The sequence below is a fragment of the Teleopsis dalmanni genome, chromosome 2 (assembly GCF_002237135.1).
Source record: "Teleopsis dalmanni isolate 2A chromosome 2, ASM223713v2, whole genome shotgun sequence".
Taxonomy (NCBI): domain Eukaryota; kingdom Metazoa; phylum Arthropoda; class Insecta; order Diptera; family Diopsidae; genus Teleopsis; species Teleopsis dalmanni.
The window spans coordinates 95386549-95403886 of record NC_051847.1 but is presented as its reverse complement, the minus strand read 5'-3'; the positions used below and the strand labels follow the sequence as shown (position 1 = coordinate 95403886).

The 17338-nt window shown below is 29.2% G+C and overlaps 2 protein-coding genes across 2 annotated transcripts in view; one reads left to right on the top strand and one right to left on the bottom strand.

The window, feature by feature from the left end:
• The window catches only part of LOC119675111 (sodium channel protein 60E-like), a 149770-nt gene that overhangs the window by 131211 nt on the left and 1221 nt on the right, over positions 1-17338 (top strand). The window contains exon 2 of the mRNA XM_038086297.1: positions 6321-6529. Within this exon, the coding sequence (XP_037942225.1) occupies positions 6321-6529 (209 nt within the window). The remainder of the gene's footprint in view (positions 1-6320; positions 6530-17338) is intronic.
• On the bottom strand, positions 2736-3804 carry LOC119686151 (mitochondrial thiamine pyrophosphate carrier-like). The gene has a single exon (XM_038100646.1). The coding sequence runs from the start codon at positions 3785-3787 to the stop codon at positions 2792-2794; it is 996 nt and encodes a 331-aa protein (XP_037956574.1). The 5' UTR covers positions 3788-3804; the 3' UTR covers positions 2736-2791.

Below are 17338 nucleotides of genomic sequence, written 5' to 3'. Positions count from 1 at the left end.
AAACAATATTATGGATATCTTACATGAACTTCATTGCTTACAGCTGTTCAATAACCAAAAAGTATTCGTTTAACTTTTATGACAGTTACACACGCTTATTAATTTAAGATACTTCTGCGAACTACACTTTGAGTTATGAATTGGACCATATGGAATTAGAAATTTAGTCTAAATGGAAATATTTCTTGGAACGCATTTCAAGCATTTAATATGGATTTTCATAAGGTAGTCTTGCCAAGAAGATAATCGGTGCAGATTTTGTTTATTTGTTACACATGATTGTTGGGTAAACATCATTGTTATCTTAAGCAAAAAATTTATTTTGTGTCGAAATAGTCGCATCTTCGGTAGTCAATACCTATAAGTAAACGTCAAATAATTATTGCATTCACAAAAGTTTCTGTATGGTGTCATTTGGCTAAAAGATATGATAGGAATATACTTTTTAGAATATGTGAATGCCTGTCAAGAACCGTCAATTTTAATCGCTACTGCTACTTGATTGTTAATTTTTTTATATTATGAAATTGAAGATGTGCAAATGGAAGATATTTGATTTTGAAAGGACGGTGCCACAAACTATACATTAAATGTTGTTTTGGCTTCCTTTCCTAAAATTTTCCGGACGAATAATTGTTTTGATTTGTGGGTTGGTTACCAAAATTATGCATCTTATAAAGACTGTACATTTGTTTGTGTCGTTAAGCATAAGTCATGTTAATACAGACAATTCTCAAACACTTATCACTTCAACAATAAACATTCCTTCAGTTTGTCGAAAATTACCTAAAAAGGATCCAGTACTAAAAGATATTGTAGTAACTTCGCTAGTTACACATAAATACACTAATTGCTAATCTTACACCAAACGCTTATCTTGCCGCCCTTTTTCTGCCAGCTGCTCTTCTCTTTTCCCGTGTTGTACAACGTACGTTTACTACCAGTGTTGTACTACGTCCGTTTACTACAGATATTCTTTGGGGAACATTTGAATAATCATGTCTTTCCCACCTAATGGCAAAGCCCAAACAATATACTGAAAAAAAGATTTAATAAAAGTTTGAAATAAGTGTTTTTTATTTAATTTTACTTTTAGAAACATCAAATGGATAACTCGGTATTATGCATATACCAGTTACGGTCCGAGAACGCATCAAAAGTTACCTCAAAAGAGAAAACATTTGATTAATGTTGTATTTCACACCTAATGGAAGCTTAAAAAAATAAACTGAAATAAAGACAATAAAAATTCTTAATCTAGTAGGTTTTATTTAATTTTACTTTCAGAACCATCAAATATATAACTTTGCATAATGAATTGATATTTTCAGCTGCCCAAAGGCTATCTCTTATATTATACCTCTACGTTATACCATTTAGAAAGAAGAATATATTTTGGATTCACAACGATTCTATCTCTTGAAAAACCTAATAATTAAATGTTAGCGTTTGGTCAGAATTCAGGCTGGCAGTTTTCGATACTCAATTTTAACTGTTGTTGCGTTCTGTATTTTCACTCTGAAATACTACAGTAATGGATTTTGCTAGAGTTAAGTTTTACACTTCCTTACTTCTTAGGTTAGGTTATATGTGATTACTCCTGAAGCTATTGGTTTCAGTGATCAAGTTTTTTCAAGCGAAAGATTCCATCCGTTCTTACTGAAAATTTTTTGTTAGCTTATAAGTAATTAGATCAATAAAGTTAAAATCAAAGTACAGCTATTTTTTTATTTATTATTAAAATTGTGCTTTTTTTCAAATTTTATACCAAGTTTAAAAAAAAATAAATATTTTAAAAAAGATTATTTTAATCAGAAATGGCAACAACTTATGTGCATTTATCTTATCTTTTGTACTGAATCTGCCAAAAATAATTGTCAATTTATATTTCAGAAATATCTGTTCGCAGTAAAGCACAATTGAGAATACCACAATAAATTTTAAATTTTCATGACATCTAAAGACACATAACACATATAATAATTTTTAATAATATCATTCAGTTATAACGAAACTTACCCATTTCACTCCAATTCCACTGAGGATAATGTTGTCACTTTACCAGTTCAATTTATTATTTATACTTCAAGAATTCGAAGTAAAGATAAATTTAATAGACTGAAAGCTTATCATAAAACCCAAAGGCAAAAACACTTACACATGAGAGTGTATGTTATGAGGATGTGTGTTTCCTAGGTGTTCGTATACCCAAGCGCAATCCTCCTCCTCGAATTTAATTGAAATGGAATCAAGCTTTACTTGGTGGAATGATGTCGAAGTTACTTTTCTGCTCACTGTTACATGATTTATCTCTTTTGTAAAAGAAATTTGTCAAGTAAGATTTTCAATAATTAAAAATATAATTTTCCTTTTTAAGATAGAACTTCAAACAAAATTTATGAAATATTTCTTCTTAATAGAATTATTTATTTATTTTCTTATATTTTTCAATATAATCGACGTCTTTAACATTTACTTTGAGTGGTTGACATAATTGGCAAGCTTTATTTCAATAAATTAAAAATAATAAAACACAATTGCAGAAATAAATATATAAATTACCTGATGTTTCATTAAATACTGAATAAGTATTAAGTACGTTTGTTATCATATGTACGTTACAATGTAATTAAAATTAAAACTAAAACTACTTCAAATATCACTTACATTTATGCAATAATATAATATTATTAAAGACGTTTAATTATAATTCCTATAATTATAGTTCGTAAATAGGAAGTGTTAAAATACATAATCATGCGGCAAATATTTTTTACAATTTTAAGTGGTTTCACATTTCTTCGAAAAATCTCATAGAAGCATCGTAAAGCACAAAATATAAAGCCGTTGTCAATCCTGATTTGTACAAAGTTGGTACGACACCTTTGTAAAAGCTTATCGCACCTTCTTCTCTCATAGCCACTCTTATACAATCAATAGCACCATTACAAGTATGATTGCGTCCAAAAGTAACTCTTTGATGCTTAAATCCTTGCAGCTGTAGTCGCTTTTTGATGAAATCCAATGGATACAGTATTACTTTTGACAATGTACCAGCAACTCCGCCAGACATTAGCAAATACCAGGCGGGCAAGTGTTGCTGAGAAGGATGCAACAAATTCAGTCCGAAGTCGTTAATTATTCTATAGAAAAGAAAATTGCAGCCAACTAAAGGTCCAATTTGCACAACAGTAGGCACTAAACCACGAAATAATCCTCTAACTCCTTCGTCTCTTAATATAACAGATAAAGTATTCATAACATTTCTATATGGTACGTTGTGGTCCTGCGCTATTACACGGGTACGCACTATGTCGAATGGCATTGAAATTGTAGTTGCGATGCAACCGGCTAAGCCTCCGCTTACAAAATTTGATACATGTGTATGGTCTTTGAACCAAGTCGTTTGACTGCCTTTTAGTCTAATCTGTTCATATGACCAAAATTGTATAAGCGCATAAGTAATACTCATCATTTGACCAGAATTATGCCCCTTCCAAAAGGCCTTTATACCTTCTTCTTTATAAATTAAACGTGATGCTTGTAGCAGTGATGTATATTTTGAGCTAATTAATATATTACTATTTTTAGATGTTTTAAGTGGTTCTAATTGGAGTTGAAAACGTATCTTTAGTACATCAAACGGCTGAGTTAATGTTCGAGTTAAACAACCAGAAAGAGCCCCTGAAACGGCCTGATGAAATTGAGAAATTGCTGTATACGTTTGTATTTTATTCCGTTCATCAGTTTTCTGGTGCATCATCATTTGGGAATGCTCTTTGATCATTTTTCAACTAATAAACTGCAAAGAGATCCAAAAATGTTTTAAATTAATTAATGTTTAAAAACCCATCTATTGTGATTCCAAAAATTTATATCAGAATTTATTTAAATAATTGTAAAAATTTGATTAATTCAAACTAATTAAATAATAAGTGCGTCTATAAATATATAAATTTTAGTCTTAACGAATACTTATATAAATATGAGAAAAATTTAATAAATAAAGCTTATTACAATTATTCTAAAAAACACGTTAATAATCGATTTTTTATAATTTGATATTGTAATTAAATATTAAAAACTAAAATAACCAATTATTATTAGTATTAGTTAAGTAACTAAAAATTATTGACTTGAGTGAGATTAAATGCATCTCTGACTCATATTATTTTTAAAAAATTTAACTTTTTTTCGTACATTGCATACGTCTATGTCGACGCCTTAACATGGTCCACCTGTAAAATTCATTTTTATTTCACAAAATTAATTATCGTTCATTTATGAGCTCACATTAGGTCGGAAAGGGTTAACAATTACTATTTTTCATAATACAATTTTTTAGATACATTACAAAACTTTATCTTACAAACCAACACGACATAGCATACAAAAGTAACGTCTTTTTATGCTGGAGAGGGTTATATTATTTTCATATAATGGAAGTTTTCTTCATACATCACAAATCATCATCGTGAAAACTCATACAAAAGTTAGATTTCTTAGATAAAATCATCATTATTAACATTTAAAGATTATTTAGTTTATTAGTACTTTATGTACAAATTTCAAATTGAAAATACTGTTTTTGAATAGCCAAGATAATTTTTACGATATTCGTTTACAACCTGAGATATGAATTCTTGTTCTTATTCGTATTTGTTGAGAATAATATTATATTCTTCCACCAACTGTATGCCATTTAATTCTATGTCATTGCATCTTTTAAGCCATTTCCAGACCGAATTTATAGTCTGCGTATACTGTCCATCATGTTACGAGTATAGGAAATGTATCGAAATATTAAAGTGATTGGAAAAGTTGATTGTAGTCTTGGGAATCAAATCATTTATTTCTCAGCTTTGAAATAATGTTAAGTATTTCTGTCGTATTCTGACTCATATTTAACCAATGATTCAGCCATTTTATTTCTAATACTGACAGTTATACCTTGATCAAAAAATACCAACCCAAATGTTTCCTTTGTTAAATACCATAATACCGTAAATGATGGCAGAGTTTAACTAAAGCTATTTGCGACAGTTTTTCGTCTATGTTTTTGGAAAATAAGAACCATCCCAATATGCAACTGTATCAACTAAAACTTTGAAATTGATTTAAGATTAATAGTTTCTCATGTTGCATAGCTACAGTGCAGATACTTGATATGGATGAAACAACAGATTAATTTCCGTTTTAAGCGAAAGGAGCTTTGTAGTTGATTTCTTGAGTTTTGTTAATTTTGTTAAAATATTAAAGTTTATATTAAATTAAATTATATATTTATTATTATATTAAATTTAAAATTAAAATGTTAAAGTTTAGTTCACACTAAAGAAAGTGTTTATTACCAGTTGATATCAATGACTTTTATTTGAAATCATTGACGAATTTAAGTATTTGTTTAAAAACATAAAAGTCTAAATCAGTAAAAGTTGAAACAATATATTGTTTACAATCATTATAAATTCTTTACAAATAATAATAATAATATGAAATAAATTTTTGTAGATTTTTGCTGTCACAGAAAAAACAAATTTAAATGGTAATATTAAATACACCTAAATCGAAAGCCATCCTATGTAAAGCATTATAATACTACATATACCTATGTATATAATTAAAAGTATATATTTATTATTATTTGAAAGAAAGAAAGAACTATTCAAAACTTAACGTTGTTCTCTATTAATTTGGAATAACATTTTCTCTGTTACCCAATACTAATGATCAACACATTTTCATGATTTTTATTCAATTATTTTAGGGTACTAAAGTGTCAAATTTCAAATTGCGTGTAAATAATTTCAACATTCAACTGGGCATCAGCACGCACTGCTTTTTAGGGAAGGATAACAGAAATCAATTTATTTTTATTGTTATTTATGGTTGCCATTTAGGCAAAAAAGTATCGAATGTTTGATAAGAAATGCGTTGAAATACGAAATATTCACAATAAATTCAATTCCCTGAACATAATTGATGGGCACACAATTCAATTGAATGAAACCACATAAGCTTAAAAGAAATGCTTAAAATGTTGCTAATAAGGATCAGCATAAAATGTATAGTATTATGTCCTTTCATGTTAAGGAAGCCATTTTCTCTACTTATTCCTTTGCTTTTTTTTAACAGATTTCACACTCAATTTATTATTTCTTGTCTTTTTTTTTTATTGTCTACTTTCATTTTATTACTTTGTGCTTGTTCTTTATAAGATACCAAATTATTTATTATACATATGTCCTTCCCATTGAGAATCCTGTACATGCGAAGTATGTAATTTGCATCTTATCATTCACTCTTCTTTTGTATTTCAGTTGCCAAACATCAAGTTGTTGCCTACACACAAAAGTCCCAAATTAAACATGAAAATCGACACATACAATTGGTGCGGGAATATGGATTTCATCCAAGAACGAAAGCTACCGTCGAGGATGGTGACGTTTTGCCAAAGAAATTTGAGCCATTTCCAGAAAATATGTATGGAAAACCTTTGGAAGAAATTGATAGTTTCATATACGAAGAGGTAAGTGTCTGAGCATTATGAAAATTATTCGCTTAACACTAGTTCAAGTGTTTTTCTTATAATAAATTTTGTTTATACAATACATACTATAATAACAATAACGATTAAAGTAACAGTGTTCGTGCTTTTTAGTGAATTTAAAGCTAACTTATAAACTCAAAATTTTATTTATAAATCATTACGTTTACCTCTTGCCTATGTCATTAAACAAATTCATTTTAAAGAAATTCAATCAGTTCCTTAAACTGCATAAACAAAGATTATAATGATCTATACTACTATTTAAGTGCTAATTGCGAGCTTATATATTATTATTATTATTATCGTGAAAGACTTAAAAGATCTATTGTGCTCCTTAGTCTCCAAGTCCGATTTCTTTAATGAAAGACAGTATAGGGCCTATCTTTCCTAGTCTTGAATCCTTATAATTCATAAAATACCCCCCTTGGTGTTACTTTCCGCATGTGCATTAGTTGCGAGCACTCGCTAAGCACATAGTATGCAGTTTCTCTATCTTCTCAACAGCATCTGCAGTCTGAGTTGGATTGAATTCTTAACTTCGTCAGGTGATTATTCAAGCTACAGTGACCAGTCAATAATCCCGTAACAATTCTTAGGTTTTTCTTTAATTGTAGTATGCAATCTTTGAAGCGTTTTAGATTGATATTCCCGAAAAGCTTTTCCCAATAGAGTTCTCTTTATTTTTCCTCTTCGCCGTTCAAGCAGTGTAAGTAGTTCTGGCAATCGCCTTATAAAAACCACACCGTTAAAGCAAAGATGTAATTTCTTCACTCTTCTAAACGCAGCTCAAAGATTTTCGTTTAAATTGCTAAACAGCTAATATTAGAACAAAGCTGACAAACTATGTTTGTATTTTAAATTAAAAATACTGTTTTTAAAGATAGTTTTTACGATATTCGTTTACAACCTGAAATATGAATTCTTGCTCTTATTCCTGTTATATATTTTCAATCGGATTAGCAGTAAGAAAAGTTAATTGCACTTCCATCTGGTTCTGTTTTTCGCCAAAATCATCAGCTCATTCCACGTTTTTCCGGACGTCTCGATATCCTTTTGCAATGTTCTTTTGCATGTGTTGTTATAACGCCCACTCTTGTGACTGCCTTGAGGGTTCCAAACAAAAGCTTGTCGAAAAAAATTAATATTTTTTTTCCTGTAAAACAATTTACACGATTTCGAAATCGTTTAAATTAAAATAGTATATAGCAAAGCTGCCAACTCTAAAATCAGACTCTCCGAAGACACTTCAATATGCCTTGGTACATTCGCACAAATGGCATGCTAAGAGACCATAGAATAGAACCGGTCAAAAAATACATTAGGGACAGAACCCTGAACCTATTCGTGAAAACCGAAAGGCTGCCCTACTTAGCATTATCTAATCTAAAAATAACCTCTACCCTCACGGGACGGTACGCAGATCTTAGATGACTCATCGAATAAACACGAAGCTTTTGAAGAATACATGAACTGATCAGTGAGAAGGGTGTGACTCTGCAGAAACTCCCCAGATATCAAAGAGTAAAAGCCCAAATGCCCTAACTCGGAAACGCTCAACATGAACAAAAAAAAAATACTTAAGAACCTGTTTAACCAATATTTCGTTTATATTATTTTTTTATTAAAGCAAACTGTTTAATAAATCATAACACTTCAAAATTTTTAGATTCTCAAACTTTCATCATAATTATATAAAGTACAAATGTTTAAATATATGTGTGTGTAGATGCTCTTATTTAATACATTAGATGAAGCTTAATTTTTATAATTGCAATAAAGATCTTATATTTTATAAAAAAAGTTCGTTTACATTTTGCTACCAATGAGTCTAATATAGTCCATCTGATTATTTTACAAAAATTGAATTTTACAGCTAATCCTGAAACCAAGGTACATACAGAGCTTGGTCGAAACTTCACATGAGATCTATTTATTTTTACATATCGTTACAATAATCAAATCAAATTAAACTAATATTTTTCTTTTTAATTAAATTTAAAATTGTATAGATTCTCGAAGATATATTAAATTTTACAGAAGTAAAATATCAATTTTAGTTCATATAAAATTTTACTGCAAAATAACAAAGCTCATAACTTGCTTTCATTTGAACTAAAATATGCAATTTATATTATATATTATATATCAGAGAAGATGTGCAGCCAATCCTGCTCAACTGTTCAACTGCAGAGCTCTGTCGTCATTTCTTATAATCTCAAACCTGCATTTGGTGAGTCCTCGTGCTTCGTCTATTTTCAACAAAATATCAAAAATTCTTAGACATTTGCCTCAACTCGGGCAGAAACAATACAATGCTATTGTTAATATTTGCGACGTTGCTGGTTTTTATTTGTGAGCAACATCAAGAACATCAGCAACAAACAAACGACATGTTGCACGGCAAGTGACAGCTGCAATCAAATATTTTGCTGGCTCACTTGTTTGTTGGGGAAGATTTATGTGCATTTCTAAATTGTTGTATTTGGAGCTGATTGCATTGCAACGAAAAAGAAAATTATTTATGGTATGAAAATGCCAGTGTAAACAAAAACATAAAGAATATAAATTTTTTTATTTAATTAAAATTGTAAGTGAAACAAATGAATGCACGCAGGAGTGTGTGTGACACAAAACATTTACTTTTATTAAATCTGGGAAAATTACTAACTACTAAAACTGTTTTGCTTAGGATTGAATCAGTTCACAATCATTGCGAATAAATAGATTTTTGATGTATCTCCTAGTTTTATTTAAAAACTTGTTTCATACTACATTGAAACGCTGCAGTATTTAATTCAACAAAAAAAAAAGAACAAGATTACAAAATGATTCACAGAATAAAATTAAGTTGGATAAATTTATGACGAATATGTGTAACTGCAAAAGGTCAATTTGCCTTATAATGTCGGTTAACAGATAAAGGATTTAGATTAGATTAGATTTTTTATTTTAAGAATGGGTTGCGAACTTGTCACCACGTCACCGCATCTTTTGAGGATTATTGTGACATACCCAATTCAGTTCTATAGACGAATAGCAGTTAATATATCCTTTGGAGAAATGTTGCCTAATTCCGTTATAAGTTGATAGGCAGTGGATAAGTACCGAAGTCTGAGTCTGGAGAGACTAACACAGTGACACAGAATGTGTTCTGCTTCTTCCTCTTCTTTGCAACAAAGTCTACCGCTATCGTCTCCAGTAATACCTAGGTTCGATAGATGATTTTTTACTCCACAATGCCCAGTGAGAAACCCTGTGACAATACGGATACCACTTCTGTTCAGCATAAGTAGCTCCCTAGTTCTGGCTTTTGATCGATACGGCATGGATTCTTTGGCTTGTCTGTAAGCTATTGTATTATCCCAATCAGTCTGAGCTGCTCTTTCCAGCCACTCAATGATTTTGAGTTTGAAAAAGCTCCATGAAGAACCGCAGAATGGTTTAGGCCCAATATAATATGAAGCCGCCCCTTTTCTCGCTAGTACATATGCTTTTTTATTTTCCTCAAATCCGCTGAGCACGGGATCCATATTAAGTGAACCCTGTTCCTTTTAGCAAGATCTTTGAAAAGTAGAATGCATACCCACGCTAGTTTTGAGGTTACTTTAGGTGAGCGTAGTGCTAGGAGTGCCGATTTACTGTCAGAGAAAATATATATGTTTTTACCAGTGATGGGTTTCTCTTTATATATTCTAAGACATAGTTCAATTACGTGTTCTTCAGCCTGAAAAACTGAGTTTTCTTGACTCATATTCGCAAATATTTTCTCTTTTGGTTTAACTCCGTAGAACGGATGTAGATGACCACACATGACTATCTATCTAACAACCTAAATAATAAAAAAATTGTATTAAACAACTTTAAAGTAAAATTCGTTTTGTTCAAATATCATTGCAAATCAAAACTAAAAACAAAACTAAAAAATGTAATAATCCAGAATTTTCACGGAAGATATCAACCGTAGACCTGGTTATTACATTGTCTTTTAAGTTAAAGTTTTTGTTATAAAAAAAGAACACCATATGTATTTCGAAGAGAGCCAGCAGCTAAACTCATATCAAATATCCCCGAAAGACGAAATCACTATAAGAATTTTAGAGAGAATTAACAGTTTGAATCTTATCAAATACTCTTGAAAGACTAATGTGCAACCAAATCCCTATTTTAAAAGAAATTTAGATTGAAATAGAAATATTTCTTTAGTAGACTAAGACAGCACATCAACATTCCATCCACATCATATGAATGTATCAGAGTACAGTAATATTTTTAGAAATAGCACTACTTATAAATAGAAATAATAGGTGTAAGCAAAACTGTTACTTAAAAAAACAAGATATAGATAGACGTAAAAGTAAATAGACTTAAAAAGTAAAGGAAGATTCGTAAAAGCACCAGCTTGCGAAACGACCAAATTCATGAGTTGCTGTTAATACTCGTATAAGAAACGTAAAGACTAGAGGTCTTAACACTAGCAGGAAAAATAGAACAGTATCTAATAGAAACCCCTGCCACCAGGTTTTTTTTACCAGTTTTTGAAGAAAACAAAAAAAATTGCATCAATTTACCACACCCATACCAAGTTCCTAGATTGGATCATTAATAAGAACCTATTGGGTCCAGCCAAATCTGATAATTAGTGGTTATCAATATGGATGATTAACAAAAAAGTTTGTAAACATTATTGCAATTTAGTACACTTAGGCCAATTAAGGGTCTAAACGTACCAACATTGCTCCACACTATTATAAACCACCGACATAAGTTATCGATGTTTGTTATTGTTAGCGACCCTTATTTATTGTAATTTTATCGTATCTCGTGTAATAGTGTTCCAATTTTCCTTCTGACAGCAAAAATAGCAAAGAACATTTCATACAAAAATAAACAGAACCTACAATTAAGTTGGGTTTTTATAAATAGCAGCAATTTTATTGACAGTTGTGACAACTACAACAAGAAAACCAAAGCAGCAAACTGACAAGAACATTGGCGTACACAAGATTAACAGCAACTCAGCGACAATAACAGCAGCGATGACACCAAACTCATTTATTCGCAGTTATTCTGCAAAATAAATAAAATAATAATAAGAAATTAATGAGAATCAAGGGACTTCGTCTGTGATAAAGCAGGGACAACAGCTTGGATATTGAGACGTTCACTGTTGAATAAATGAATGTTTTGTTGATAAAAAAAACCAGGAAAATGAAAATGTGTCCACATATTGTTGATTAAGGTTTATTAAACCAAAGTTTTTATTTAAAGTTAATATATTAAAATTAAAATATAAATTCTATGAATTCTATATAAATAATATTTTTTATAAACAAAAAAAGAAAATTGGTAAGGTACTATATGTATTTATCAGAATGAATAATGTTTATCAGAATGTTAATGTTTCATTCCATCGTATATTTCTTTGGAAAAAATATGTAGTCAGTAAACTGCAGATATCACAAAAAAGCTTTATTAGTTTAATAGTTTAATTGGTAAGAAATTTGTATTTAATCCATTAAATATCCTTTATTCCGATGCTTAATATGCCCTTTATGGCTTCACAAAATGTGATGATACAAAAATGGTTTTTTAGTTTATTTTCAGGCATTTTGGCAAAGTTTTTTTTTGGCAAACTTTCTGTTTCATTTTTCACATATCAATATCTTTTTATCTTAAGAACATTTTAGCGAAAGATTTTTAATTCTATCAAATAATACTATCTCTAAAAATATCTAAAAACTTAAATCCAAATTTTGTAAAACTCTTCGATGAATTTTTAAAATTTGTAATATAAGAACTTGCAAATAAATGTTTCACTTATAAGTCAATTATAGCCGAAATATTGATAACATAAATTGCAATATTGGACATCCAAATATTTTGCTAATAATTTTACAAATAAAAAAATTCTTCTACAAAAACAAATACCCCACTGAATCTTCAGTTTTAATTTTAAATATATCTAAATTTATTCTGTATAAAAAAACAATATATAGCATAATTAAATTTAACACAAAAAAAGTATCACTCAAAACTTATTTTGTCACTCTCTAAACAGTTCCAATCCAGTGGTTTAAGTCATTGCCAGCACATAAACTCTTCCTCAATACATTTTTCGTATGCTTGTTGAGGTATAGCCTCCAATTCCTTCATTAAATTTTCTTTTATGTCGCAATCGACTTAAAACTGGCCGCAATAAAATCGAAATGGTGATTTAAATTTTGGAGTTCAAATAAATACAGTACTTGATCGATAACATTAGTTAAGTTTTTTTCCCATAAATTTTTCAAAAATGATGACTTTGTGTGATCACAGCATCCTTATGAATGTAATTATCGGAAACGGGTAATATAAACACACTGGGTAACAAATCAAAAATTTCTTATAGTAACAGAGTACACTGGTACCAACATGTAGAAAGAAATTATATTTGCAACTTTTATCAGCGTTTCTCAAATTTCGGATACTTTTTACACATAATGTACATACACAACATATACAATCCACTTTAATTGTGTACGAATTGTAAGTAAAGAAGTAGTTCTAAATGTTCAATTTTTATAGAAGCTATGAGATATACCTAATTATGCGATTTTAGTTATGTGAACAAATATATCGCCCACTTCCTAAAAGAGTACCAGTAGAGTAAAATGCATTAAAACAGATAGGAAAAATGTTGATATATGTTACAGACAGATAAGCAAATGGACATCAGTGTACGTGATGTCATGCACATGGATCTTATTACGTGAAAATGATCAAAAATATAAGTACATACATACTTTATACGTAGGATACTCATGCAGCTTTTAATAAATAATATTTTAACAAACTTAATATACTATTTTCATATAAACTATGTAAAGAGTGTTAGAAATATGGAAAGACATTATGAAGAGCATAGTCTTTGAACGAAAATATAATGCAAACAATGCTTTCTGTGGATTATTGACTAAAATGTTCACATACATTTTAAATATCAAATATTATGAGAAGCATTAGAATCAATATTAACTTTCTTTATCAATCAAGAAATATTTTATGTATTCATCATTGATACAGATTGGTGTTTATGGGATTTATTTGAAATCCAAGTAAAAAGTTAACAGAAAGCTAGTTTTTTTCCATCTACCACAAATGCCATCTATCAGATAAATATCGTTAATTCTTATTCAAAATTTGAAATATGTTTTTTTTTTGAGTAAATAAAACAATTAGTATATCAATAAATAGAAACATACAAACATTGTATTATTTATGTTGTTTAGAGACAACAATTAGTATCTTTTAACACTTTACTCTTTCATAATTGAGGGGTACCTTTAGACAGAAAAAACAAATTATTTTCTTAATTATTAAGAATTATTAAATATTTTATAATTTCTTAATTTAGTTAATTTTATTAAGCAAATATAAATACTTTCAATGTTAATTTTTGCTTGCCGAGAAGAAAATTAACATCCAAAACTAGAAAAATAGTTTTGAAACAAAAGAAGGCAACTTGAAAAATTAACTTTCAATTCGTTCAACTTGTGTTTCCAAATAAAGCTGTAGTTTCTAAGCTCTTTCTAATTAAAAGCACGGCAAGTACCTTACTTAGTATCACTTAAAAAGTAAAAAGTGAACTATAAATCTGGAACTAGAGCATAGAAAGTTTGTGCAGCCTTGGCTACTTGTAAAAAATACGATGAGTCAACGCTTTTAATTTGACAGGCACGAACTCTAAACCTGGCACTCGCACCCCAAACAAATTATATATTGACTATAAGACCACTGATGATAAGAACTTGGCAATACTCGCAACAGCGTTGTAAGATCAGCCAAATTTCAATAAATTTTGTTCTTGTCTTTTCTTTGCTATTCGAATCCGTCCATAAATACTTTCATTTTTTGAACCATTTTAACATATTTAATCAATTATCATTACAATGATTCATTACAATGCAAAAAATTGTAAGTCCCTATCATTTAGAGGTCGAGATATCGCCAATCTGCTCTTATCTCTTAGGAAGCAAAATGAAAATTTTTCCTTAAGTATAGGTATTTGTATTTTAAAAAATTTGCTGATAAAAAAATTGCATCAAAATCGCAGATGTTGAGGTCAAAAGCCGTTCCGCTTGTAAAATAATGACCCATGTGCATTATCTAAATACCATAAAGCAACATTACTTATTTTTAGTGTTTTTTTTTGTTTTTTAATAAAAATAAATAAAATTATTATGCATTTTATTTTTTTTGTTTTTTTGAGTTTGTTGCTTTATTTATTTATATAATCAAAAATATTTTAATTTAAATATGTATATGTGTATATTATTGCCATTATCATTACAATATCAGAGATTAATATGTATCTATAGAAATAATAAATAAACTAATGAATAAAAGTATGAATAAAAATATAATACATAAAAAATAAATTAATATTATTGCTAAAATATTATTAACAAAGTAATAGTATTTAAAAATTTTTTTGTTGTAAAGTTTGAACTTATGATGCAAACCCTTTAAACCACTTGGAAATATATATAATATAATATAATAATTTAAGTCAAAAATCTGTTAATCGCTAAATCAGCTGCTTAAAATTATTGTAATTCCAATAATGTTATTATATATATTTACATAAATTATTGATAAATTGAATGGAATTATTGGAGATGATTGTGTGTGCAAAATTTATGCCAAATTTTTCGCATCAGCGTTACTTTCATTTTCGCAAAAGTGTAACATTAAATTCGTGTTTAGAAATTGACAGTTCTGAGGCTTTTGTGCCAAACCGTTAAAATGATTTTTTATTCATAAATGGATTTTATGTACACAATTTTCTCATACAAAAGGTTTGTATTTCAACAATAGCTATTCAGTCAAAGGCACAGCAAACTCTAAGCCAACAAAAAATTATGCAAAACTTAAGTAAACACTTCAGCTAACTAAAGGAGAGCACAAAATACTCGTACAACCGAAAAACCCCCGTACTTAAATATTTAATAATCGCTGATAAATTGCTTTCAGTTGCACTGAAATGGATTATTGCGAAATTTATATGCTCGACACATACTCGTAAATAATATTTAATAAAAGACTGTAGCGGTTGATGTATTTTTATTTATTTTTATTTATTTTTATTTATTGATGAAAATAAAATATTTCTGATGTAGTTTTTCCATGCGTACTCACTGAATAATTCATTAAACAGCTTATAAGTTTAAATCATGATTGATCATTTGTAAACGAGAATAAAAGATATACATACATTTGCTTATTTAAAGTATTTGAAGAGATTAGCAAAAGAAAAATAGTTGAATAAAACTCGTGATTAATTGCTAATGAAAAAGAGGAAATTCCGTCACTTTATTTATATGTAGGAGTATAGATATAGTAATGCAATACAAGAAACTATGCACATTCGGTATAGACTCCTGCGAATGTATACTCCTACGGAAGCGGTAATACAACTCTGTAAAGTAGATTTAATATCACTGTTTATCGAAGCAACAGGGCAGAGACATACATAGAGACATACTCTCAACCCAGAAGGGGGCACAATAGACCCGACGCAGTGTCACATTCCATATCAATACAACTAAGTATTAAATATATTCCTAAAATATATATTGAGTTCAATAGTAACTAAATATTTGGTACATTTAAGTGGTAACTGCCTTTTTAAAAATTATTGTTTGAAAATAATCAAGTTGAAGTTATGTGCTTAGCATTATACATTCTAGAAAAAAGTATCCAGAATTAGTAATTTCAAAAAGTGTGCTTTAAATATAACTTCATAATAATATTTTTTCTAATTTAAATAGATCTAAATACGTTTTATTACTGTATATGTTTACATTAAATTAACTTTTGAATGTACTGCGATCGCACAAGGCGTTTCTGCAAGAGTTCTGCCAAAAAACTGAACAAATATAATTGGACAAAGCACTGTACCTCCTGACATGGTACTTTGTGATTTTTGTCTGTACTTAAAGCTAAAATGACCACTTTGAGAAAGGCATTAAAGACGTTTGCGGCTATAAAAAAAAAACTTTCCTAAAAAAATTAAAATCTAGACGACAAAAATGTACACAAAATTGGATCGAATACTAATATAGTTATATTGCACTCGAATGGTGACATATAAATTATAATTGATTGATGAATATTTCTATTTCATTTAATAATTCCGGACACTTTACACACTGAATGTAAACCTAAGGTACTTTGTGAAGATGTCACTTTATTACCTAAATTTAAGAACTTGAATAGCTTAACAGTAATAGTAATCATTTCAGAATCAATTGGTACAGAATTATTTTTAATATGTAATATCTACAATAAAATAAATAACATTGGTGCAACTGTTCTAAATATTTTCCATAATTGAGGAGAAAATTTGAAAATATCTTTAGTTGAAAGGTTTATAACAAAACGAGGTTTGCATTAGATGAGACGTTCACCAACTATATTGTGAGCATTGATAACTATAAGTGTTGATCATAAGTGCATTGCATCGATGAACTATCCATTGCAACTGAGAAATGCTGTCGACGTCGCCATCTGTTTCTCCACGAACGAAATTCTTGAAAGTTGTCCAAAATTAATAGTTATGTTAGAATGCATTGATATTTTGCAAAAATTGGTAACGTAATATAGTAGTCATACTCTAAGATTTAAACTCGTACAGACATTACTTCAACTAGTATACATAAAATATTGTTTGGCGATACTGCCCTGAAAAAGCTTTCGTTAATTCCTATGAAGTTTCACAAAATGACAAGAAGCAAAGAAGTGCCTAAA